General features: G+C 45.1%; 1 protein-coding gene across 8 annotated transcripts in view; it reads right to left on the bottom strand.

The window, feature by feature from the left end:
• Nucleotides 1-26,437, bottom strand: part of MAPK10 (mitogen-activated protein kinase 10) — a 247,710-nt gene that overhangs the window by 76,035 nt on the left and 145,238 nt on the right. For all 8 annotated transcript variants that reach the window (XM_082236533.1, XM_082236532.1, XM_082236535.1 and 5 more), the window contains one exon: nucleotides 13,005-13,174. In XM_082236533.1, the coding sequence (XP_082092659.1) occupies nucleotides 13,005-13,174 (170 nt within the window). The remainder of the gene's footprint in view (nucleotides 1-13,004; nucleotides 13,175-26,437) is intronic.

Raw genomic sequence — 26,437 nt, forward strand, 5'->3', positions numbered from 1 at the left:
GCATTATGTGGTTTATTTGTTTTGCGGCAAATCATTTACTGGAAGCACTGGAGTGTTTATTTACCTGGGTAAGTTTTTTTCCAAACTTTGAAGATACAGAACTACATTCAATTCCACCTGAAATATGGTGTTTCTAATGTGCATATAGAAAGAAAGGCTTAAACAGATAGATAAAAGGGAGTTTTTATAGCTACACTTTGTCATGGAGAAACAAGAAAATATGAAAGCTCTGATATTCATTTTTCTTCACATCACGCTCTCTGTCTCCCCACACACCACTTTTCTTAAAGAGAGTTCTATTCTTAGCAAAGGTGAGTCTGCCCCACCTGGTACAACTCGCCTTCAGTCTTACTTTAACATCATCCAAACAGGTGGCCATCACCACACCTTGTGGAAGTGCTGTGTAAACAAGTACCGTATTTTTCGCTCTATAGGACGCACCAGACCACAAGACGCACCTAGTTTTTGGAGGAGGAAAACAAGAAAAAAAATATTCTGAATCTCAGAAGCCAGAACAGCAAGACGGATCGCTGCGCAGTGAAAGCAGCAATCCCTCTTGCTGTTCTGGCTTCTGGGACAGCTGTGCAACCTGCATTCGCTCCATAAGATGCACATGCATTTCCCCTTACTTTTTAGGAGGGAAAAAGTGAGTCTTATAGAGCAAAAAATACGGTACTTCTTTCAGTCCGTCCTGAATCTTGCAACATTCAGCTTCATTGGATGGCTCCAAGTCATTTGGGGTTGCTTTCAAAATGAAGGAGCTAAACTATAAATAGTTAAAGATACAAAATGCAGAGAAAAATACCAGATGAACTTGGACAAACTGTGGCACGAGAGCTTGAGCTAATGGAAGGCTATTTGTGGCTCTCAGTTCACTTTCCTCACACAATGCATTTTCATTAAGTCAGAAATAGCTCTCCATTAGGAGAAGCACCATGGGAGGTCACCTTAGGATCAGAACCATTAAATTCACGTTATGCCAAAAGTCCTTTCTGTGGACCCCGTGATTTTGATGGCGTTTGAGTCTAAGGTGTGGGTTAAACCACAGAGACTAGGACTTGCCAATCGGAAGGTTGGCGGTTTGAATCCCCGCTCCCGTTGCTCGGTCCCTGCTCCTGCCAACCTAGCAGTTCGAAAGCACATCAAAGTGAAAGTAGATAAATAGGTACTACTCCAGCGGGAAGGTAAACGGTGTTTCCGTGCACTGCTCTGGTTCACCAGAAGCAGCTTAGTCATGCTGGCTACATGACCCAGAAGCTGTATGCTGGCTCCCTTGGCCAATAAAGCAAGATGAGCGCCGCAACCCGAGAGTCGGCCACAACTGGACCTAATGGTCAGGGGTCCCTTTACCTAAGTCTAAGGAATGAACATAGATTTCTGGCCCTGTCTGTACAGATGCCATGCATCCTCACACTGCAGCAGCATTCTGGCAGAACACAAGTTTTGTATTCAAAATGGTAATAGGACAGGGCAAGATTCAAACAGATTGGAAAGGGCCTCAAGCTTTGAAGGCATTCTTGTCAGAAAACATCACCTTTTTAGAATTTCAGTCAGAATTTATTGCTACAAACGCACAGAAAACTGGAAACAGATCAGAAAGCAGTGGGCTAGCTTGGCAAAGAGCTGAGTCCCTGCTACATCCAGCTTTAACACTAACATTTATTATTATTATTATTATTATTATTATTATTATTATTATTAACCAGATTTGCTTGTCTCCAAATGACTTACCAAACTTAAAAGCACAAGTTTATTTATTTATTTAAATTAATACGCTGCTTGATTTTTTTAAAGAAACCTCGAAGTAGTTATACTGCATATTACACCGCAAAACAAAATTAAAAATAGATGCCCCTCATAACAGCCACAGGATGCATTGGCTGCACACTAATAATAAACAATATCCTATTAGTCTATCAAAAACCTGGTGGGAAAGGTAAGTCTCTATCTGGCTCCAAAAAAAATGTAAATGAAGGCACTAGGTGGACTTCACTGGGGAGTGCATTCCACAGATAGAGAGCCACAACTGAAAACAAGGCCTCTCCCTTGTCACTTTCCCTCAGAGGAGGGAAAATCACCTCAGCAAAGATCTAAGGATCTGGGAAGGACATTTCAGAAGATACTGGAGTTCTGAGCTGAAAGATCTTTAAAAGTCAAAACAAGCCCAGAAGCATACAGGCAGCCAGTGTACAGTGGAGCCTCAGTTGTCAAACGTTATCAGTTCCAGAAGATTGTTCGACTTCCAAAACTTTTGAGAACCAAGGCACAATTGCTGGTTGGCAAAATCCATTGGGGGAAAATGGAGAAATGCGCCCCAGAAGCTGTTCAACTTCTGAGACGCGTTCAACAACAGAAGCATTCACTTCCGGGTTATCAGCGTTCGAAAGCCAAAGCATTCAACTTCCGAAGCGTTCGACAGCCAAGGTTCCACTGTAGTTGGAACAGGATTTGTGTTATATCACCTGTTGACTTTGAAACAGCCAGCCAGCCACATTCTGCATTAACTGAGTCTTCCAAACCACTTCCAAAAGTAGCCCATGGAAAGCACGCCTGAGGTCACTGAAGCATAGATTACTGAATCCAAGTTATCCCTGTCCAGATAATGTTGTGGTTGGGCCACCAGTCTAAGCTGCCAGAAGATACTCGGCACGACTGAGAGTTCACGCAGCACAAGGGACAGCAACGGATCCAGGAAAAATCCTAAACTACTTACAAAACTAGTGCAACAATTTGGAGAAAGTCTCAAGAATATAAAAAGAACCTGACAAATGCCAAGAATTAGTCAGCACATTTCTTCATTCGTGACTTTCTATGTACAATTCCTGTATATATAATTCGCTTCTGACACGATGTTATCATTGCTCTTCACTTTTTGCTCTTCTCCTACTTTCACATTGCTCTCAGATTCTCTCTGATAACAGTTATTACAGAACTACAGTGAACTCTGATTATTAACAATCCTGGCAACCGAAAAGCAAAGTTTCTTTTAAAAGAGAGAGCATTCAGCTGATCACCCGCAAGATTACCACTGAGTAGAAGCATTTTCCTTTCATTTCACCTTTTCCCACATCGCTTAGCTAAAAACAGTGGGGAAGGGGTGATATCAGGCATCCCACATCCCCCACAAGGCCATTCCTAATTCTAAAAGGTCCAAAGATGACTTTATTTATTAGACAATTTAAGTGACTATTGCTGGAAACTTTATTTTAAACCAGCGTGATTTGGTCACTGGAGAGCCTGAGGAAATTACTGAGCTTCAGATAGCATTTGATACATGCTTTGTCGTTATGAACAGCAGGATTAGAGCAAAGAGAAAATGGATTGCCAAACGAAGATGGTAGGTCCCACAGAAACTTCATATTATCCACTTACTGCCAGCTAGTAACGAATAGGCAAGCGGAAACAACATTTTGTGTTGGATGCCTAAGCTAATGTGCTTGGAGGTAAGAGCCACCGGATCATCACCCATATTGTACCGCGGATGGAAGGAAGCTTAAGAATATCAGCATGAAACAGAGCATGAAACGAGGGCCAATCACTTTCTGAAGTCCCTCCAGTCTTTGTTGTTGTTGTTGTTTAGTTGTTTAGTCATGTCCTACTCTTCATGACCCCATGGACCAGGGCACACCAGGCACTCCTGTCTCCCACTGCCTCCCGCAGTTTGGTCAAACTCATGCTGGTAGCTTCGAGAACACTATCCAACCATCTCATCCTCTGTCATCCCCTTCTCCTTGTGCCCTCCATCTTTCCCAACATCAGGGTCTTTCCAGGGAGTCTTCTCTTCTCATGAGGTGGCCAAAGTATTCGAGTCCAAGGATGGGGACCAAGCCTCCAATCTTGGTCCCCATCAAATAAGGAGGAAGAAATTTGTAATCGGTTTACTCAACAACACAGCTATTTTCAAAATATTCTTTGTTTCAGATTCTACATAGAATTATGCTTCAAGTCAAATGTATAATTGACATGTTTAATAAACTGATGGACAGCTGTCAGGATGCAGTCAGTGGCTCCCAGCTGGTTGCCCAGGAAAGTATAAAGACAAGGAAACGTTTATTACAGTCCCTTTTTATTTCAGTCTTTACAGAAAAAGGCTATAGAACCCAGCCTCTTGGATAATGGCGTTGTCCCAAGTGAATCTCCACACCCCATCTCTCCCACTTCCTCATTCATCATTCTCATCACCTCCTCTATGGGTGCCTTTAAGTGCCCTCTGTCTTTGAGCTCTTTGCTCTCCTACTTTTAAGGCTCACCGGGTTCTGGGAGATGGAGGGTCTGGAATGCTTTCTAATGACAATGTGTCAGCCGAGCACTGCTCTGCCTCTCCCATGATTTCCCGACTTTCCCCCTCATCTGCCTCTGAGCTGTGACCTCCCTCAAACCCCTGTTGTAAATCTGTCTTCTTCCTCTTCCTCCTCCTTGGAAGGGTCAGGCTGGCGAGATGGTCTCCACCATTCCTCCTCTGCCCAGTCCCCGACAACAACTCAATGAAGGCAAGACACCTTGGTGGCAGTCAAATCCCAAGCTCAGCTGGGGAAATTAGTATGCCAACTCCAGTGCTCATATAACATACTCTTCCTTCTAAGACGGTGGCGTGGTTCTGGAATAAGAGGGATTTGGACCCAGCACAACCAAAATCTCCCCTGATCTATGCCCAGCATGTCCCCAGGATGTCCTCATTTGCCATCTCTGCCAACAGAAGAGGGGGGCAACGGTGGTGAACCACTGGGAGAAGGGGCTTCTGAGAGTGGATTTCCCTCTCAACCCTGTGGTCCCTGGGGAGCCTTCCTGAGAACAATCATGTGTGCCATGAATGTTAATCATATGTTATTTGTTTATTATATTTCACTTACAATGCAGAATACAAAAAAGCTTATTTTAAAAGTTTTTTCATCATCATCATAATTTTATAATTATTTCTACCCCGCCCATCTGGCTGAGTTTCCCCAGCCACTCTTGACAAAAAATATTTCCCAAATTAAATGGTTCTGGAAAAATGTGATGGCCGCCCTTTGGTCCCTTTCATTGACTGTTGAGTTGGCCAATCTTTCTTGGAAAGGTGACAGTGGAGAGATATTTGCTGCAAAAGCTGTGGTCCATGTGCTGAGAGCCTGTGTCTCTGCCACTAGGAATGGCCAGTTTGAGACACGTGGAAACTCTTCCTTGTTGAATGGTTTCTTTAAATGTATAGGTTCATCATTGTTCCACTCCATGTGTATGTCTTTAAGGGGCCAGAGCAAGGGCCAGAGCAAGATAACGAGACCCAGCTTTACAGCTGTGAAACGTAGCAGGTGCTGCTGAGTTGTATTTGATTAAGGCGTGTCAGCATTTGGGTAGAGTATATAAGGAGCAGCACCTAGCTCTCCCATTACCCTGGGGGATGGGTTGGTGGTTGGGTCTGGTTTGGTTTGTTGATGTATTTAGTGTAAATGGAGTTTTTGTTTTTCTTATTAAAACCTTCTTTAAGTTATTTATGAGTCCTCCCTTTTTAATGCATGCTCTCCCCAGCAAGCTCTCTGCAGCGTTACTATACTGCAAAAAGACAACATTCCTCTCCTTCTGGAGCAACTAATATCATAGACCAAGAGAAGGATCTTCCTCCCAAAGGATTTGGAAACCCCCCCTCCTCCCCCTAACAAAAAAGGGGAAGAAAGTTGTTTTTATCCATATGCAAATTTAATCAGCAGATTGGTTGATGACTTCATTAAAATTTCTTTAATCGAGCTGCAATCCCACTTATAAAAACTGTGCATTTAGATAACTAAATAATGTCAAAGATGGGGTAGTTATGAAACGTTTTGCCATTTAATCCTGTGAAAATTGTAACCCACTGTCCATTTTCCCCAGGGCAGGGAGGAGGCTGGAGCAAAGTCCTTCCCATCTGTGCAAAGTACATTCCGGACCCACTCACGTATGTTCCTATTTTTGTAATACAGATACCGCTTCCTTGCCCAAGAATAGTTTCTTTGCAATTTACAATATTATCCGATAATACAGCTGGGCTGTACCCCAAGCAAAGGCAAGTCAATATCACCTTGCAAAAGGTGATATTGCATAAGGAATGCAGAATTAACAGAGGGAATTCCCTACCAAAAGATGTGGCAAAAAAACACCCACTAGTTTAGATAGCCAGGGATTTCTCTAATTCTTTTAAAAAGCTACCTGACAAATTTGTGCAAAACTCAGCACTTGAACCTGACATGCAACTTGAAACTGAAACTGTTAAATTACTTTTCTTTCCATCACAGTTCCGATGCATCAACAGAAACTATAAATACAAGCAACATAATTCTTTATTTTTGCCTGTGCCAGACAAGGCTGCAAGGATGGAAAGTTATTCCCAGAGAGATTGCGTTCCCCAAATGCTATATTTCACAGTGCTGCATCCTGATCCCAAATCTTTCCGTTTCCCAGAGAAAAAAAAGGGTATGAAACATTACGGCATAAATATGAAATATGTGTTCACTTCTTTTACCCCTTGATCACATCAGCAACAGCTGGAAAAGAGGCTTCATCAAATGGAAGGAAAGATCTGTCAAATAATTACAGGTCAACCTTTTCTTTTTATTGCTCTACAAGTCAAAGTCTTAAGAGATCCAGCCATAACTCTTGTTTCAGTGTTTGTTTCATATAAAGATGGGCCTTTTCCCTGCCCTTGGTTACTCTTTACCACATCAGTTCAGGTAGTTGTCATAGTTGTTGTCATTGATGTGTCTGGTACAACTTCTGTCCCTCTAGAGCAGATGTGCTGGACTTTTGGCTGATGCTGAACTGAAACTCCTATCAGGCCCAGCAAGCATGGCCAAGAGCAAGGGATGGTGGGAGCTGTGGTTCAGAAATATCTGTAGGGGCAAAGATTCCCTACACCTGCTCTGTTAAGTGCAATTGTTTATTTGACACTGAAATGGTGAATGCCTGGATGTGTATTGCTAATATTGGGGATTTTCCATGGCAGCACACTAAGTGCTCTCTGAGCTCTAATTGAGTTATTGATTAAATGAGAAAGTTCTCTGCTCCAGCTCTTGAGTGTTTAACCTTAGATCACATGATTGAAGCATTCAATTGCAAATCACCCTCTTGAAGGGAGCTCAGTGTTCCTTTTTCTCTGGAGCCTCAGAGACGACAAAGGATGTAATAATGGCTTCCCAAGAGCTGCACAGCCTTAGGCAGGATGCAAGCTAGCACAGGCTGGAATGGCAGAGACATAGTTTTTATTTCTGGAAGAAGTAAAGCTATTTCTTATAGGATGCTGAGCCTGTGATGAACATGCACAAGATATTGTATGGAATTATTTGGATGAATCTTTGATGTTCTGTTTTGAAGAAAGTCCTGCAAGTAAAGTTTTGAACAATACTTATGGGTCGGGACAATGTATTGTTCCAAAGAGAGTTTCCCTGCTGGATTCTTTTTCAGGATTGACTTTTAGTGACCTGCATTATTACTGCAACCACTAACCCTGATAACAACATTCAAACTCCATTGTTGGGAGTCAGCATGCCTCTGACTGAGAATCACAAGTGGGGAGAATGCTGTTGCGCTCATGTTCTGCTTGCAAGCTTCCTATAGGAGACCAGGATGCTGGAACAGATGATCCAGCAAGCTCTTCTTATGCCCTTATGCTCAAAGCTTGCACAATATTTTTTTTTAAAAAATAAAGCTTACAGGGGCAGCCCAGTGAGGACTGAGTGTGCCCAATAGTGATAGAATGCGGAAATATTGTTTGCGGGGGGGAATGTAATAGTGGGGCTGGAATCCTGAACAGGGTGCACTCCACACTGCAATGTTTTGTCGCACCTCCCTTGAAACATTTATAAACATCTGCATTTTTATGGGATTTGTAAAGAGCACATCACAGGGTATCCCTGAAAACATGCCACCGCCACTTTTAGCATTGTTCTGAACTCGAAACATGATGAGGATAGCAAAGTGGCGTTTCTCCCCCCACCCACCCACCCACACAACACACACACACACATACCAGAACCAGCTGCCCCAATTAACACTTGATGCCCAGTGCCATTCAAACAACACTGTATTTGATCATCTTCCAATTGGGGAGGAGGGTGGGAGAAATGAGTGGAGAGGAAAGCAGCTGTTCACTATCTCTTGGCACAAAAACTGCATCGCTGCTGAACTAAGAAAGCAAGAAAGGCTATCCTATTCTAGAGGACACCGCTTTTTCATACTGCTTGGTCAGTGTTAACAAATGGTAATCTTGCTGATGCCAAGTCCACCATCAGCAACTAATTTCAACATGAGTTTACATTTTGAACTGAGCAAGGACTATAGAGCCAGCCCCATTGGCTCTGTATTCTCAATGCCTTCTATCTATCTACATGCAAGTGCATGCAGAAAGCACCACACTACACATTTAAAGTTTTGAATTATGGTGTTGGAGGAGACTCTTGAGAGTCCCATGGACTGCAAGAAGATCAAACCTATCCATTCTGAAGGAAATCAGCCCTGAGTGCTCACTGGAAGGACAGATCGTGAAGCTGAGGCTCCAATACTTTGGCCACCTCATGAGAAGAGAAGACTCCCTGGAAAAGACCCTGATGTTGGGAAAGATGGAGGGCACAAGGAGAAGGGGACGACAGAGGACGAGATGGTTGGACAGTGTTCTCGAAGCTACAAACATGAGTCTGACCAAACTGCGGGAGGCAGTGGAAGACAGGAGTGCCTGGCGTGCTCCGGTCCATGGGGTCACGAAGAGTTGGACAAGACTAAACGACTAAACAACAACAACACCGCCACACATTTAAAGTGTCTTACTTCCTCCAAAGAACCCCGGGAACAGTATTTCCCCCTCAAAGAGCTACAATTCCCAGTACCCTTCACAAACTACAGTTCCCGAGATTCTTTGGGGGAAAGTCACGTACTTCAAATATCTGCTGTGTGTGCTTTTAATGTACGGTGTGGCTTCCACACACCCCTCTCCACCCTACTTTAAGGGAAAGGATTGTGTTACAGTACTATTAGTCAGAAAAATTAGGTTGGGTTGGGTTTGCATTGCAAACTAAAGAACCTAGTTCAGAATCTAAACTGCAAAATGTAGTATTTGGGTATATGAAAGGATCTGGAATATTTCTGCACCAGTCTTCCAGGATTTGGGGTATTGTGGTGTTTCAGCAGGACTTTTATCTCTGGACTCTTGCCTCAGTGAGCAGCAGAACCTCCTAGTGTTTTTTTTTAAAAGTAGAAAGCTTTACTATGGCACTTTGCTAAACATAATTTGCTGCTTTTTTGGTTCTCTATTTGGGCACAAATTTGTGGTGCCTCTGCCAGAAGGATCATTTAGCAGCCAAGCATCTAAGAAACAGATGGTATAATTAGTGGTCAGTGTACTTGATTCTTAGGCCATACTCCTGCAAGCTGCTCCCTTTCTCTCCAATGTTCCCTTGGAATCATAGAATTGTAGACTTGAAAGGGACTCCGAGGGTCATGTAGTCCAACCCCTGCAGTGCAGGAATCTCACCTAGAGGTGGCAGCTGTAGCTCAAGAGAAGGCCAGCATGTGGGAAAGAAGTCCTAGAGCTGAGTGCCTGAGACAGAAACGGTGCAATATCCTACCAGCCCATGGGCAAGGACACTGTGCTGTAGCACAGAAGCCCCCAAGTGGAATCCCAGCAGTGGCGGAGCTTCACTGGGGGGGCAGAGAGCAGGTGGGGGAGGGGCTGGCACATGTACCAGGGGCGTGGCATGCTGCCCCAGGGGCGTGGCACGCCTCCTGGGGGCATGGCACCCAGCATGGGGGGGCAGCCACGATGGAAACCCCCCGGGATTGCACTGCCAGGGGTGGTGCACTCCCCCCGCACTCCTCTTCCTCCGCCTGTGAATCCCAGATATCTCCATTTAAAAGGATCAGGAAGCAGGAGATAAAAGGACACCTCTATTTTTTCTGTGCCCAAGACCCTAGGAAGCTGGTGACAGTCAGAGGAGACAACATAGCCTGAGCTGGCAAATGTTGCTAAGCAACTGTGGGGTGGGTCATTCCCCAAAAGGAGATGAGGAGGAGGAGGAGGAGATGCAACATTTAGCAGACCAGCCATCATGTTGGTTGGATTTGAGCTTCCACCACCACCAATATCATTTCAAATGCCTTTTCCTGTCTATATATATTTACCTCCATATTGCAATGAATTAAATGGGGCACGAGGAGAAAGAATTTCAGGAAAGCCAGCATGGCATGTACAACGTGTGAGGTGGAAGAAGAGGGGGAGATTAGGGTTACCAGACGTCCCCGGTTCCCGGGGACAGTCTCCAGATTTGCAAATCTGTCCCCAGACAAATTCCGTCCCCGGAATGTCCCCAGATTTGCAAATCTGTCCCCGGGAAATGTGGCAACGGCAGCCTCAGCAGCCCGGAGCCCGCCTGGTGGTGCAGTTGGCTCTGGCTGGCTTCAGGAGCTGCTCGCTGCCATGGCACCGGCCATTTTTCCTGTGCCAGGGCAGCGGGCAGCTCCTGAAGCCAGCCAGAGCCACCTGCGCTACCAGGCTGGCCCCTCCTGGGCCTTCCCTGATCTGTCAAAACAAAGGGGGAGGGGGGGAGAAGATCGGGGAAGGCTTGGAAGTCATGGGTGGGTGGTGCACCATTGCTCAGTTTTTTAAAAAACTTTGCATTTATGTTTCACAGGGTGTGAAAGAAGGACTTTGCACCTTCATACAATATGCATGTGTGCTTGGGCCCAGGGTCTTTTGCCTCACCATCCCCACTACTGACTCCCTGTTGCTACTCAGCTTCCAAATTCATTGAAAACAATCTGGTAACCATAGGGGAGATGGGATTAAGTCTGCAGGCTGGGCCCTTGATTTCCACACAAATGTTCTGTGGAGGTCACGGGGAAGCCATCAAGCATGAGCTAGGCACATGCGCGCACACACTCATTGTACACATGATGTTCCGGGGGTTTTCTCCAAACTCTACAGACTCAATCAGCTGAGGGGTGGGGGGTGGAGAGAGGACTCCCTGAGGAGAGAGTGGGAAAGTGGAATCGAAAAGGCAGAAAATCCTGCACTAACAGGATTACTTCTTTGGATACAACCCAATGTCTTTTGGTGGCCCCCAGTCACATAACTCCCACCCAGTCGCATAACAGATTGAGGTTGAATCCTGACAAGACAGAAGTACTGTTTTTGGGGGACAGGGGGCGGGCGGGTGTGGGGGATTCCCTGGCCCTGAATGGGGTAACTGTGCCTCTGAAGGACCAGGTGCGCAGCCTGGGAGTCATTTTAGACTCACAGCTGTCCATGGAGGCACAGGTAATTCTGTGTCCAGGGCAGCTGTTTACCAGCTCCATCTGGTACGCAGGCTGACACCCTACCTGCCCGCAGACTTGTCTCGCCCGAGTGGTGCATGCTCTAGTTATCTCCCGTTTGGACTACTGCAATGCGCTCTACGTGGGGCTCCCTTTGAAGGTGACCTGGAAACTACAATTAATCCAGAATGCAGCAGCTAGACTGGTGACTGGGAGTGGGTGCCCGGACCACATAACACCAGTCCTGAGAGATCTGCATTGGCTCCCAATACGTTTCTGAGCACAATTCAAAGTGTTGTTGCTGACCTTTAAAGCCCTAAACGGCCTCGGTCCTGTATACCTGAAGGAGTGTCTCAGCCCGGACACTGAGATCCAGCACCGAGGGCCTTCTGGCAGTTCCCTCATTACGAGAAGTGAGGTTACAGGGAACCAGACAGAGGGCCTTCTCGGTAGTGGCGCCCCCCTGTGGAACACCCTCCCTTCAGTTGTGAAGGAAATAAGCAGCTATCTTCTCTTTAAAAGACAGCTGAAGGCAGCCCTGTTTAGGGAAGTTTTTAACATTTAATGCTGTATTGTTTTTAACAGTTGATTGGAAGCCGCCCAGAGTGGCTGGGGAAACTCAGCCAGATGGTTGGGGTATAAATAATAACTTATTATTATTATTATATTATTATAGCTCCCAGTCGCATAGCTCCCAGTTGCATGGCATTTCCATTAAATTAATGGTGATGTGGAGGTCAAGATGGGCAAGGGTATTTATAATGAAACAGTAGAAAGGGAGGGGCACAAACCAAAATAACCGAGATCTACCAAGAAAAGAAAAGAAAGCCTACAAGGATTTAAAAACAGTATCTAGAGCGTGGAGAAAGGAAAAGGCAACCTATACAGCGACAAACAATAAATCAAAGAAAGACTTACATAAACCACAAAAGATCTGATTATTTACACTGCAAGATTTATTAGCTCTCCGTGCTTTATAATGCTGCCCTTATGATATTCATATGTTTTCACTGAAATGTCAGGGTTTCTTTCTTGTTTTCTTGTTTTTATGTGAGAGAGGATTAATGGCCACATCAGCTCAGGAACCTTGCAATTTTGACAGCTTCAAAATGATACAGGATGAGACTTATTGCTTGGCAAATCTGAGGTTCTTTTTTGGAACACCAGGAGGAGAAATTACCAGTTCCGCTGGAGATTCTCTTTGCACTGCTACTGCAGAGAAACCATACTCTGTGCTGTTTCCACATGCCACGTGCAGGAGAATCCATTGCTGCTATTCACAGGAGTAAGAATATTTATTGAAAAGACCAGGAATGTGTTTCAAAATGGGGCTGGAACTGTCCACATTTGGACAATTCTTTCTGATTTCACAACGAAGACACGGATGCCTCCTTCCAGTAAGGAAAATTGGTCATGTTCCCTATATAGCCCCTGCAAAAGGGGGGCAGGGCATAGATTAGGTTCCCCAAACACAATTGATTTACCTTCCTCCGTTTTTGAGTGGTACCACTCCTACCAGCTCCAAGAAAAGCTGGTTAGGAGAAAGCTGTACTAGGACCACAGAGATGTAGGATATTATCTACCAAGCCTTCTGGTCATTTCCTGTTTCCCTGCTAATTACCATAGCCTTGAGCAACATTCATGGGTAGCAAATCATGAAGAACAACAGACGGCGTACCCACTCACAACCAGAGGGGAAAGAAAACACGCAAATCAATAAATATGCACGGACAACACTTCCTGCAGAAACTTACCAAACTATTCCCTGAGCCCCAGAGCCGATTGGTTTTAAGTTCTGGTAGCGCTTGAGAACTGTGAAGGTCGAGTCACCCACTTCCACGCTGTAGAACTGGTTGTCAACTTTGCTTTTACTCATGTTGTAATATTTGGCAATATATGACACATCCACTTGTTTCCCGAATCCCTGTCGCAGAGACAAAGTGGGGAGGGGGGGCAGCGGAGGAGAAGAAAGAAAACAGAATACCAGTAAACTACCAGCATAGCAATGAGGCAAAACAGACACCCAAGACTCTAAAATGTGACCTGCCCTGTCATTTCAAACTTGTTGTCAAAGAATTTCACATTGACAGCCAGCTTTCTTAATGACTTTCGTGTGATCTTTCTCAAACCTTATTTCAGATAAGAAATGGCCCTTCAGATCATATCAAGCCCTCCAAAAAGACTAGAGAATTCAACATTGAAACCCAGAGAAAGTTTTGCCCCACTTTTAGCAGTCACAACATATAATGGGATTATGTTTCTATTTTCCCAGTTCCCTTAATATATTCCTGTTTTAAAATATGTGTATTAGTCTGATAAATTAATATCCCATCCTTCTCCACATAAATGTTTCCAGGGTGACACACAAAATTAAAAGAACAAAATCAATCTGCAAAAATAATTATAACCAAGAACTGGAAAAGGAGTAATCTAATCCTTATTAGACTGGATTGAGAAAACATGGTCTGTTTTAACCATGATAAAATTAACTTACTTTAAGAGAACTCATATAAATCAGCCAAAGAGATTTATGGAAAAACGAGCTGTTTTCATTATGTTTTGGAATGATAAATACCAAGGCAATATACAAACATATGATGCTTTTAATTTATGGTAATCTTATACAAATTATTTGCAAGCATTTCTGTATTGTACAATTTAAAAAAAAATGAATAAAAACAATAGCAAAGTGAGCTTCTTAAACACAGCAAGTAAGACAAGCTCAACAGCAGTTTTCAGCCATGGGAAATAAGGTACAGTATTTGGTGCTGATATGAGCTGGGAAGCACATTCAAAAAGGAGAGCACCACAGCCGAGAAGCCCTCTCCCAAGTTGCCACCTGCTCCATAACACTGGGTGGTGATCCAGTGAAGATCTTGGTTTGCAAGTAGGCTGAAGAGGGACTAGGTAGTCCTTCAGGGGCCCTGGTCCCTGAGCTTTAAAGTCCAGTCTAATATGTTCACACCCGAGTTCCTCCTGGAACCAAAGGATGGACTTCTCTGTGGGGCAAACAAAGGAGTTGTTTGCAACCCAAGCGTCCACTGTATATGCATTAGGAATGTTCAACGTTCAACGAACTGTTTATTAAACAGCACAGAAACTACACACCAGCCGTGCTTTTCCCCTTGTCTCCTTCCCAAGACTCTGGCTTAGTATTCTTTAGGATAAAAGCAGTGCTGAGTAATGAAACAGAATGCAAAAGGTAGCATATGGAGATGCCTGTCATTACACCCAGGGAGGGAGGGGCAGAGAGAAGAGGGGCTTCTGTCATTTGCAATAGTGCTTCAGGGGGCAAAGGGAGGGGGGGCCACTCTACCCACGACCAGACTGAGCGCAGCATGTTAATACATTCCTGGCTAATTGCCAAAATTAGCTTCCTCTTAATTACATTAGAGTTTCTGAATGTATTTATTTTTGCAAGCCACCCAGCAGGAATATGTATTTACAAGGGAGAGAAGGGAGGAGAGAGGGGGGTGGCGGGTGGCGGGTGGCGGGTGGAGAGGAACCATCCAGGAATGCCAGGAGGACAAAAGAGGCCAAGAAAAAGCAAATTTGCAGAGCAAATTGAATCATACTACTTTAATGCCCTGTGAGTTTTCCTCTATTGTTTTCGCGGAAAGCACCCTGAACACCCTTTATTTGTGTTATCGGTACTATTAGCAGCAGTTGCAGGTTGGTGAGCAGCCAAAAGAGCATTCTGAGGCTGTGCGTTGCAGGTGCCAGGAGCCAGGTTGCCATCTGTTCATTATGGGCTGCTCATATTTGGGAAGCTTTGATCGTAATAAGGAGAGCTCTGCTTGCAGGCACGGTTTCTCTGTATTATCTCCTAGCTAGCTAATGAAATCTCAAAGACGCCGGTGGACTCGCTCCACCATGAAAGAGGTGTCAGACACCAGTTTGAGAGGCTGAGCTAAACCATGAGTCAATGCAGTATACTGTACTCTTTGATAGAAGGATCAAAGACAATGTATGATTCAAGGGCCTCGTCCAGTCCAGAAAAGTCCTTCCTTCTCCCTGAGCAGTGCTACACTGCCACATTATGGTGGATCTTATTTGGGGAAGGAGGAAGTTTTGCAGGGCCCTGGATAAGTCACCTGCCCTGATCTAGACCAACAGCCTTCTGTAAGACACAGCCAATAACCTGCTCGTTCCCCGCCCTGCCTTGCTTTGATACAGATTAGTCTACTCGATCCATAATACAACATGATATAAGCAGAGAATCAATGCACTGAATGAAAGTTATGAGCAGATGGAAAGCTTTAAACATTTGAGCCAAGTGACATGGTGAACCAAGAAAGGAGGATAACTGTGCAACCCTAAGCCAAGATTCACCAGGATTGGAAGGTTTCGATTCAGCAGATCTTGGGCTTTCTCAGGATCTGTCCCTCACCCCAGTGGAGCTCAAGATATCCCCGACCCTGGCTCAACTAGAACTCAGCAAGTGGGATTTACACCGGTATAAGTCCTCAGAAAGGGGCATGGCAGGACAGGACAAAGTTACACCTGTTCCAAACCACTTTCATCTCAGTCATGTTACATAGCAAACCGGGAAAATTTAGCCTGCAAAAATGGTGGTGTAAGTCAAATTCCACCTGAAGAGAGTTTGGAATAGGGGTAGTTGACCCCAGTGTGATTTATATTGGTATAAGTTATACCAGCTTTCCATAGTTAAGACTGCTCTGCAAGTCATGATGTCAGGAGCAAGCCAGCAATAAATCACACTGAGTTAGTGAAGTTAACTCTTTATTAGAAGCAGCAAGGTCTGCTCAGGAGTGCCAGGCCTAATGAGCACAGCAAATCTTCTTTGATAGGTCTTGCCCCTATGAAGCAGTTGCAGAGACCGAAGGCCCCTGCCTTCTCACAGCTGCCTATGTCTCCTCCTCTCCCGGGTCTTTCCCAAAGCAATCTGAAACTGCACCTACATGATGCTAACTTCTTCTCCACTCTCTTCATGCCTCTCCTGGTTCTGGGAGGAGGGGAGCTTGTCACAGCCAGAGGGAAAGACATCCATGACTCTGCACCAGCCTGGCTAATCTCTGCCTCTTGGCCCCCCTAGGCCTTGGCAAAGTTTGTTATTTTATATGATTTGGGTCCATCTTAGATGGAGAAGGATGGGGTAGTAAAAAATTACAAGTTTGCGCTCTCAACTGACAACGTTTCAAACAAGTACAGCCCATATATAGGGATTTCCTTGAAATCTGTTTTGTCACTTTATTCAGAAAAAGGACCTTCCATTTCAAGGAGGCTATTCCCATCACTCAATAACATCAGTCGTGTGGGAGAGCGAGTTAATCCTCGACCCAAGGAAATAAATTGCTTTATCAATAATAATGAATGAGATACAGACAGCAAAGTATATTACACTAACCAGGCTATAGAAGTGATTAATAATGATAATTATTCCGCAGCAACAGCAGTTGTTAAATAATTAAAACCACATAGTTGTGGTGATCTCTAACATTTCTGTCTTCCTAATGCGCTTTAGAGCCTAAATGAGAACTGGTAAAGTTTTATTCATAAAGTTTAAGCAGGTGGAGGCCAACCTGTTTGTGAAATTGTGCCACCAGGTCGGTTGTTATTATCTGTATCTTGTTAATGAGGCTCTCACTGGGTGTTGAAGAAGCCATTATCTCTCAGCCTAACTTTCAAACTCTCACACACATGTACTCAAAAACACAGTTGCCTTTACACGGTATTGTTGGGCCTGGAGCCTAGCTTTGTGGCAATCTACAGCTAGGATCTGTAGGGTCAAATGGGCCAGAGGCAGGAGATGTGGATAAAGACAGCCTGGACTAGATCAGAAAAACACGGACTAAGGTTAGGCAACAGAGACATAGACAATGGGCTGGTGGCTGGTTACTGAGTTGGATAGGTAGCAAAGGGCCAGTGGCAAGAATATACCAGTAGTAAAAAGCAGACCACAGGTCTTGTAACAGATGAGGTCAGGCCAGGCCATCTGTATTGTTACCATCAGACAAGCCGCTCAGGCTGTACTCAGGAGCAGGGCTTGAATTCAGTCAGGAGGGGCCCCTATTGGTCCCTTGAGACCCTTGGTCATGGCTGGAATGAAGAACCCATATGGGTGATGCAGCAACATGGCAGAGATTTGGCAAGTATTGCCTAAGCATGAAAGTTGTCCCAGTGTCATGGACTGGCTGGATGCTGAGGTACCATTATAGAAGGTACCAGCTGGGAAACCCACAAGGGAAGAAGGCTCATGACCAGGGGTTGGTGGTGATCAGAAGGAGAAAGGGGAGGAGACTGGGAGGAAGAGGTGTTGGAAGCTGAAGAAGTAACAGGGTTTAGTGAGCATGAAGAGGCTGTGGCAGAGAGCAGTCCAGAAGCAGAGGCAGAAGCAGAGGCTAGAGGAGGGGGGACGAAAAGGCAGAGATGATGCAGGCTGCTGAAGAAACCCTGGTGTCTCCCCCTCCTGCTGAGACCAGCTTCCCTCCACCCTGGTCTCCCAGAACCGAGGGAGGTAGGAAGAGGGCAGAGCAAAGACAGACAAGGCAGAGAAGCCTCAGGTTCCTTGGGGTGGGCCTGGGCTAGGAGGAGACTTACAGAGCTGTGGGAAGGCGAGGACCTTCAGTCCTCATTGAGGCAAGACCTACCAGGAGAGTTGCTGTGATCACTAAACCTGCACTGTTTTGTTTCTTTGAATAAAGAGTTAACTTCATTGATACCTTGTGAGTCACTGATGTTGTTGTTGTTGTTTAGTCGTTTAATCGTGTCCGACTCTTCGTGACCCCATGGACCAGAGCACGCCAGGCACTCCTGTCTTCCACTGCCTCCCGCAGTTTGGTCAGACTCATGTTTGTAGCTTCGAGAACACTGTCCAACCATCTCGTCCTCTGCCGTCCCCTTCTCCTTGTGCCCTCCATCTTTCCCAACACCAGGGTCTTTTCCAGGGAGTCTTCTCTTCTCATGAGGTGGTCAAAGTATTGGAGCCTCAGCTTCACGATCTGTCCTTCCAGTGAGCACTCAGGGCTGATTTCCTTAAGAATGGATACGTTTGATCTTCTTGCAGTCCATGGGACTCTCAAGAGTCTCCTCCAGCACCATAATTCAAAAGCATCAATTGAATTCAATTCAAAAGAGTCACTGATGACCTACTCCCAACTCCTGCCTTGACATCTGGTCGCACAGAGAATAAGGCATCTAGGCTCTGTTGCCTGATTGCCCTGACATCTTACAAGCATGAAGGTAGAATGTTGCATGTCCCATTGTCATGCACACCAAGAATGGAGGGAGCCTCTGCACTCTGTCCTCTGCGCATAGAAAGCAGGCTTGCACCCAGAGGAGGGTGGGGGAGAATTACAAGTTCTTTGTTCACCATGTGACTCTTAATTTACCATAATATTTTTAATTGCTTCTTGGAAATCATATTCTCTGTTTGAACGGTCACATTTATTTGGGAGTTTCAAACACATCCTCTAAACGAGTTACCTATAATTAAGCGGAAATATCCTGCAGAGGATGGTCATTCTCAGGAGATAACGGCCACTCATAGCAGACAGAATGTACTCAAGCAAAACAAAGACCAAGTGACCTTGACAAGGTCAATTTAAACATTTTAATGGCTAACTTCACGGAGCATTGATGTTAAACTATTAAAAACATCAATGGTTTTTAGAGACCTTCCGCCCATTTTCATTGAATTGTCTCCATTTGTGGCTTGAGAGAATTGGTATACGTTACAAAGGAATATTGTCAACATGACCAAAGATAAAGAATTGCTGAGAGAAGCAAATAGAAGAGGAAGAAGAAGAAGGAGAAGGAGAAGGAGAAGGAGAAGAAGAAGCTTAAGCTCAAAGAAATTGAGCTTCCTGTGTGATTTAATGAGACAGAGATGTACTGAAAGACCTCGAGGCCACTTAAATAGTGGGCCCAATGGTCAAGAAGGCGGTTTCTGCCCATACTGTAGACGAGGAAAGTGAGCGACAGATGGGGCTCATCAGCCTGAGAAGGTAGCCCATCTAGGAGAAGGAAAACCCTGACCCTAAACCTCTGTTGCCATCTGGGATATTTTCGGGAGAAGAAAAGGCTAAGCCGTAAACCCTACACAAATCCAGGGTGGAGTCCCTAAGACTGTTAAATGGCACCTTGTACACCTCCTTCCTGTAGCTAAGCTCATGCCAAACATATTAATCTGCTTTCCTTTGGACCACAACAGTGAGGCTAGGGGGGGGGTCTTACCTTCTGGGCACCCCAGGAGCTCCACACATGCTGCCCAGACTTATGCTCCAGGGAAGTCACTTCAGTGCTGCTAATGCAGTGCTTTGACTTCACCTCCGGAGACACACTCCACTATCTCTCGAGACAGACGCATGCTAACAAGTACTAGCATATAAAGGCTGAAATGGCTTGGGACCCAAGCACCTAAAATTCCAGTACCAACTACCTAGGGACATGGGTGGCGCTGTGGTCTAAACCACTGAGCCTCTTGGGCTTGCCGATCGGTAGGTCAGCAGTTCAAATCCCCGTGACGGGGATTCTGTTGCTGTGTCCCAACTCCTGCCAACGTAACAGTTCAAAAGCATGCCAGTGCAAGTACAGTGGATGCTCGGTTGTGAACATGATCCGTGCAGAAGGCATGTTCGCAACCCGCAGCGTTCGCAACCCGCAGTGCCGCGTCTGCGCATGCACAGGTTGTGATTCTGCGCATGCGCAAAATACAATTTAGTGCTTCTGCGCATGTGTGACTGCCAAAACCCATTCTGGTACTTCCGGGTTTCGGCGTGTCCGTAACCCGAGAAACACAACCTGAAGCGTCTGTAACCCGAGGTATGACTGTAGATAAATAGGCACCACTGTGGCATGAAGGTAAACAGTGTTTCCGTGTGCCCTGGTTTCTATCATGGTGTCCTGTTGTGCCAGAAGCGGTTTAGTCATGCTGGCCACATGACCCGGAAAGCTGTCTGCAGACATACGCCAGCTTCCACATCCTGAAAGCAAGATGGGCGCCACAACCCCATAGTCAACTTTGACTGGACTTAACAGTCCAGGAGTCCTTTACCTTACCAACTACCTCAGACCTTGTGATCAGCAGGCAAGGCCTTATTAGTGGTGCCACCACTGGGCAGCTGCCCAACTTGCTCTGACCCAAGACAAGGCCTTTTCAGTGCTGGTTCCTCAGCTGTGGAGTGCCCTCCCTCCATCCAAAAGAGTGCACCTCTCTCCATCATTATTAACTTTCAGGAAGAATGTGAAAACTTCCCTATTTGCCCAGGTATTTGGTGGCTGAAGAACACTGTTCCTGAGAAGCTCAAGATCACTGAATGGAAGAAAGTTTTTTTAACTGTAATTGTTTTCAGAATGTTTTAATCTGTTTTAGAATGGTTTTGCTTTGGTTTTGGTTTTAAATTGTCTATCAGTTTGCCAGCCTTAGGGAGGAAGGGCAGAATATAAAAATAAAAAATAACCTGGGGCAATAGTTTCCAAATCAAAGGGCATGATATCCAAATATCTATTAAAGTCCAATGCTCCCTTAGTTTTGAAATTATTATTTTTTTCAGTTTACACTTCTTTGAGTATTAAATTCTCCATCCTTACAGCAAGAGGAGAATAGGAAAAGTTTGTCAACATTTACAACAGTCCACGAGCAGGAGAAACTACGGCTGACTGAATTCAGTGGGGTTAGAGTCGGAAAGAATGGTGTTTATCGGAGTGAAAGGCACATTTTACAGCCCATCATGTAGCTTTGGGAATTCAATCATCTCCTTTATGATTATATGAAATCTTTCAGAGCTGGTGCAGGAAGTGTGGAGAAGGCATAATGGAGCATGGAGACCTATAAACATTCTAGAGTGCTTGATGGAAATTCTGGTGCTCTTCACTTACAGCAAATGACACATGTGTACTGGGAATTTTGACACCTCCCCCCTGGATTTTTTTTTTTTTTAATGTATCATAGGTCAAAAGCTAAAGAAAATATTAATGGAATGTTTATGGGGTTTGCTTTCTGCAGGTTTATCAGAAAATGAATACATTAAAAGCAAACTTGGGGAGAAGGTCACAGAGCTGCGGTAGATGCAGTCTTTGCATGCAAAAAGAACAAGATCTGTCCCATCGCAACTCCAGCTAAAAAGATCACATAGCAGACTGTGGGAAAGACTGGAGATCCTGAAGCAGGGCTGTTCCCATTTCCTTAAAAAAATAAAATGGGGCACTGGCCATGACACAGATTCATTCATTCATTCATTCATTCATTCATTCATTCATTCTACCTTTTTCGTCAAGGACCTACATGCTTCTTCCCTTACTCGTTTAATCCCCACAACAACTCTGTGAGGCAGGTTAGGCTGAGAGGCAGTGACTGGCCCAAGGTCACAGAGTGAGTGTAATGGGTATGGGGTTGCTCGTGCGTAAGTTGCCGCCTCTCCTGGTTATGTTGCCTTGTTAAACCTTTCTGTCTGGACAGCCCTTCAATTCGTGGCTGCCTCAGTCGCTAGCAGAATCCGTCAGTGGGCGTTTCTTAAATCTTTTCCAACATAAAAGTTGTTTGACACCCAGTCTCCTCCTACTCTCTCTGCGCGGAAGTCTTCTGCGCAGGGTGGGCGTGGGTAGCGGAGGACCCGTGCTCTCCCCGCTGGTGTCCGGTGAAGAGTCCTGGAGCCCTCTCACCGATTCCACCATCAGCCCCTCTATATCCCTGGTGTTGCGCTGATTTGCTTCCCCATCTGCGGAGCTGCCTCTCTCCCTGCTGGGCCCTTCTCCAGCATCATTTGAGAGCCTTCCCTCCACCTCTAGCTCCAATGTCAGTTCCCTGACAGTGAGCTTTGTGGCTGAGCAGGTGTTCTGAATCCTGGTCTCCTCAAAGTCCTGGTCCTAATCCCTGACTTTCACAGACGAAGCAAACTGCAAGCAGTGGTGGTTTTTCGTTTGTTTGTTTGTTTGTTTGTTTGTTTGTTTGTTTGTTTGTTTGTTTCGTTTTGAAAGAAGTTATAGTGGGGAAAGAGGCAGGAGTTTGGGGGCATGCTGCAAAACACCCAGGGGCCTTGCCATCACCCCAGAGAGCAGTACTGTCAGAGCAGGGAATATAGGACTAGATACAGAACAAAACGCAGGTGGCGCTGTGGTCTAAACCACAGAGCCTAGGGCTTGCTGATCAGAAGGTCGGCGATTCGAATCCCCACAATGGGGTGAGCTCCCGTTGCCCGGTCCCAGCTCCTGCCAACAGAGCAGTTCGAAAGCACATCAAAGTGCAAGTAGATAAATAGGTACCGCTCTGGCGGGAAGGTAAATGGCATTTCCGTGCGCTGCTCTGGTTCGCCAGAAGCGGCTTAGTCATGCTGGCCGCATGACCCGGAAGCTGTACGCCGGCCAGTAAAGCGAGATGAGCGCTGCAACCCCAGAGTCGTCTGCAACTGGACCTTACGGTCAGGGGCCCTTTTACCTTCACAGAACAGAATGGACAATAGTTGTGGCAGCTTCATTGTGGGGCAGGGTAGATGATCTTGCGAACTGTTTGATCTTGGAGAACACTATAGAAATGTTAGTTAAGGCAGGTTCAACAGCAACCTAATCACACACAAAAACAACACAGAAGGCCAACACAGTAGGCATGAGGAAGCCTGCATGCGCATGAAGGATGTGGAGGTTCCATGTGTACAAAATGGCTTCGGAAACGGAGTGAAAATCACTGTGACTTCCTCAGACAGCTCCTCAGAGAATCTAGAATTGTCCAAGCATGGCATTTTCCAGCTAAGGCCACAATCTTATTAAGTTTCTGAAAAGAAGGCAGATCCTCTTGGAGCCTATCTTCTTAACTTAAAAAAGAAAGGAAGAAAAAGAAGGGAGGGGGAAAGAGTTTGGTTTTGTTGTCTCTCCTTTGTTGCAATTATTCTGCCTGGAAAACTTCCATAAAGTGTCCCATTCGCCAGATGAGTAATTGTTTTTTTCTCTGAGTAGCAAATTATTTTTCAGCACACTAAACTATCATTTTTTATGTTGTTTTTTTTACAGTGCCCAGTGTGCTGCCGATATCAGAGTAGCCTTATGGGAGAAAGTAGTAATAGGTGCCTAAGAAGATGATTGATGAAGCAGCCAGATGGCAAAGTACGCAGGACAATATTTCTGAATCTGGGACAATGTCACTGTTTAATGCAGTAGGAGAGGAACAGCCAGATGATATTCTTTGGGCCAAAGCAATTTTATCTGGCCCCTGGTGGTGCTACTGGATTTTAATCAAGGCCTGGAAGTTTGCTTGAAGTATCCCTTTTGTGGAAACCTTGTTTCCAAAATTGCACTACTCTACACATTTCTCTGTGGATTTTATACGCGATGCTCCAGCTGATACCGTATTGGCCCGAATATAAGCCGCACCTTTAAAATTGGGGGAGGGGGCAAAGAAAAATACCTGAATATAAGCCACTCCATTCCTCGTGGAGAGCCATGCTGCGTCGCTGGCAGCCTTTCCCCTCTCTTCCTTCCCGGCCTTGGGGGAGAGGATGGGGGGGGCTACGCTATGCTCCTGGCTGAATATTGTAAGGTCGTGAATATAAGCTGCACTTTAACTTTCAACGGTCAGAATTTGGGGGGAAAGTGAGGCTTAGATTCAAATATTATATATATATATATATATATATATATATATATATATATATATATATGCTTTCGTAGATTTTCACGGGTACAGGAATGCAGGTTTTGGTGTCTTCGGGTGTCTTCCCGTGTAAGAGTCGGGGTGTCTGTGCGACGTTTCGACGAGGTCTCACTCGTCATCTTCAGGCTGGTGCTTTCGGCTTCTTGTTACTGGAACAGAGCAGAGTCTGGTGTTTGAGTTCCTATAAATACTGTTGAGGGGTGTGGTGTATAGCCTCCAACGTTCTGGGCAGAGAGGAAGTTCCTAGATTAGTGTGCCTTTTCTTCTTTTGTTCCTTAATTACTTGAGGGATATCTTGGGTGATTTCATGAGTGATATTCTGAATACCACTGGGTGGGTCATTAAGTGTAGATTAGTTGCTAAAGCTTTCGTGTCTTGACCTCTTGAGCTTGTGAAGAGTTTTTCTGAGAAGATGGCTGTGCTGCATTTAGTTGTGCTCTGGCTTGGCTTCGTGTATAGGGGCGAGCTGTGGTTTTGTGCCTTGTGCCAGCCAGATCTGTGTAGGGATTGCAGGGGGGTGCAGCATCCGGAGGTGCCACTATAGTTTGGCTACTGGATGGAGTCTGTAATATGTCTGTGGAGAGGGTCTGGGTTTGGGTCTGGTGTGGTTGATTGGTGACGGCGTTCTGTGTGCCTCTGGTTCTGGTGTCGGTTTTTGTGGGGAGGGCTAATTTCCAGATGTCTGGCAGGCGGGACGTGTCGTCACGCTTGTTCATGTTGTGAGGGTGTTTCTCTATCTCGATGGCTTCCATGATTATTCTCTTGTGGTGATGTTCCATGTTAAAGAGCAATTTGGAATCTGCAAAATTAATTTCGTGTCCTGTTTCTTTCATGTGTTGGAAAAGAGAGGAAGTTTTTTCTTCTTTTTTGACGGCATTCTTGTGTTCTGCGATACGTGCATTTATTCGTCTGTTTGTTTGTCCAATGTACGTGGCTGGGCAGACTTTGCAGGGTATTTCATAGACCCCTTGGTTTTCCAGCTGGATTTTGTCTTTTGGGTTTCTGAGGATATTGGCTATTTTTTGGTTGGTGCAGAAGGCTGTTTTGATATTGTGTTTATGGAGGATTTTGCTGATTTTGTCTGTAGTGCCCTTGATATAAGGAAGGAGGGCCATGCCATTGTTTTCTTCTGTGTCTTGGTTTTTGGGGGGTGTTTCTTTTTGGATTAGCTTCGTAACCCTGTTTTTCTGGTATCCATTGGCGATTAACACATTTGAGAGATTCTGTAACTCAGTTGTCAAGTGGTCTTTGTCAGCCAGGCGTTTGGTTCTGGAGATGAGAGTTCTGTAACTGAGTTACAGAATCTCTCAAATGTGTTAATCGCCAATGGATACCAGAAAAACAGGGTTACGAAGCTAATCCAAAAAGAAACACCCCCCAAAAACCAAGACACAGAAGAAAACAATGGCATGGCCCTCCTTCCTTATATCAAGGGCACTACAGACAAAATCAGCAAAATCCTCCATAAACACAATATCAAAACAGCCTTCTGCACCAACCAAAAAATAGCCAATATCCTCAGAAACCCAAAAGACAAAATCCAGCTGGAAAACCAAGGGGTCTATGAAATACCCTGCAAAGTCTGCCCAGCCACGTACATTGGACAAACAAACAGACGAATAAATGCACGTATCGCAGAACACAAGAATGCCGTCAAAAAAGAAGAAAAAACTTCCTCTCTTTTCCAACACATGAAAGAAACAGGACACGAAATTAATTTTGCAGATTCCAAATTGCTCTTTAACATGGAACATCACCACAAGAGAATAATCATGGAAGCCATCGAGATAGAGAAACACCCTCACAACATGAACAAGCGTGACGACACGTCCCGCCTGCCAGACATCTGGAAATTAGCCCTCCCCACAAAAACCGACACCAGAACCAGAGGCACACAGAACGCCGTCACCAATCAACCACACCAGACCCAAACCCAGACCCTCTCCACAGACATATTACAGACTCCATCCAGTAGCCAAACTATAGTGGCACCTCCGGATGCTGCACCCCCCTGCAATCCCTACACAGATCTGGCTGGCACAAGGCACAAAACCACAGCTCGCCCCTATACACGAAGCCAAGCCAGAGCACAACTAAATGCAGCACAGCCATCTTCTCAGAAAAACTCTTCACAAGCTCAAGAGGTCAAGACACGAAAGCTTTAGCAACTAATCTACACTTAATGACCCACCCAGTGGTATTCAGAATATCACTCATGAAATCACCCAAGATATCCCTCAAGTAATTAAGGAACAAAAGAAGAAAAGGCACACTAATCTAGGAACTTCCTCTCTGCCCAGAACGTTGGAGGCTATACACCACACCCCTCAACAGTATTTATAGGAACTCAAACACCAGACTCTGCTCTGTTCCAGTAACAAGAAGCCGAAAGCACCAGCCTGAAGATGACGAGTGAGACCTCGTCGAAACGTCGCACAGACACCCCGACTCTTACACGGGAAGACACCCGAAGACACCAAAACCTGCATATATATATATATATATATATATATATATATATATATATATATAGCTATTTATAATATATAATATTCAAATATTATATATATTATATTTAAAGGT

The sequence above is a fragment of the Podarcis vaucheri genome, assembly GCF_965113315.1.
Source record: "Podarcis vaucheri genome assembly, chromosome: 9".
Classification (NCBI taxonomy): domain Eukaryota; kingdom Metazoa; phylum Chordata; class Lepidosauria; order Squamata; family Lacertidae; genus Podarcis; species Podarcis vaucheri.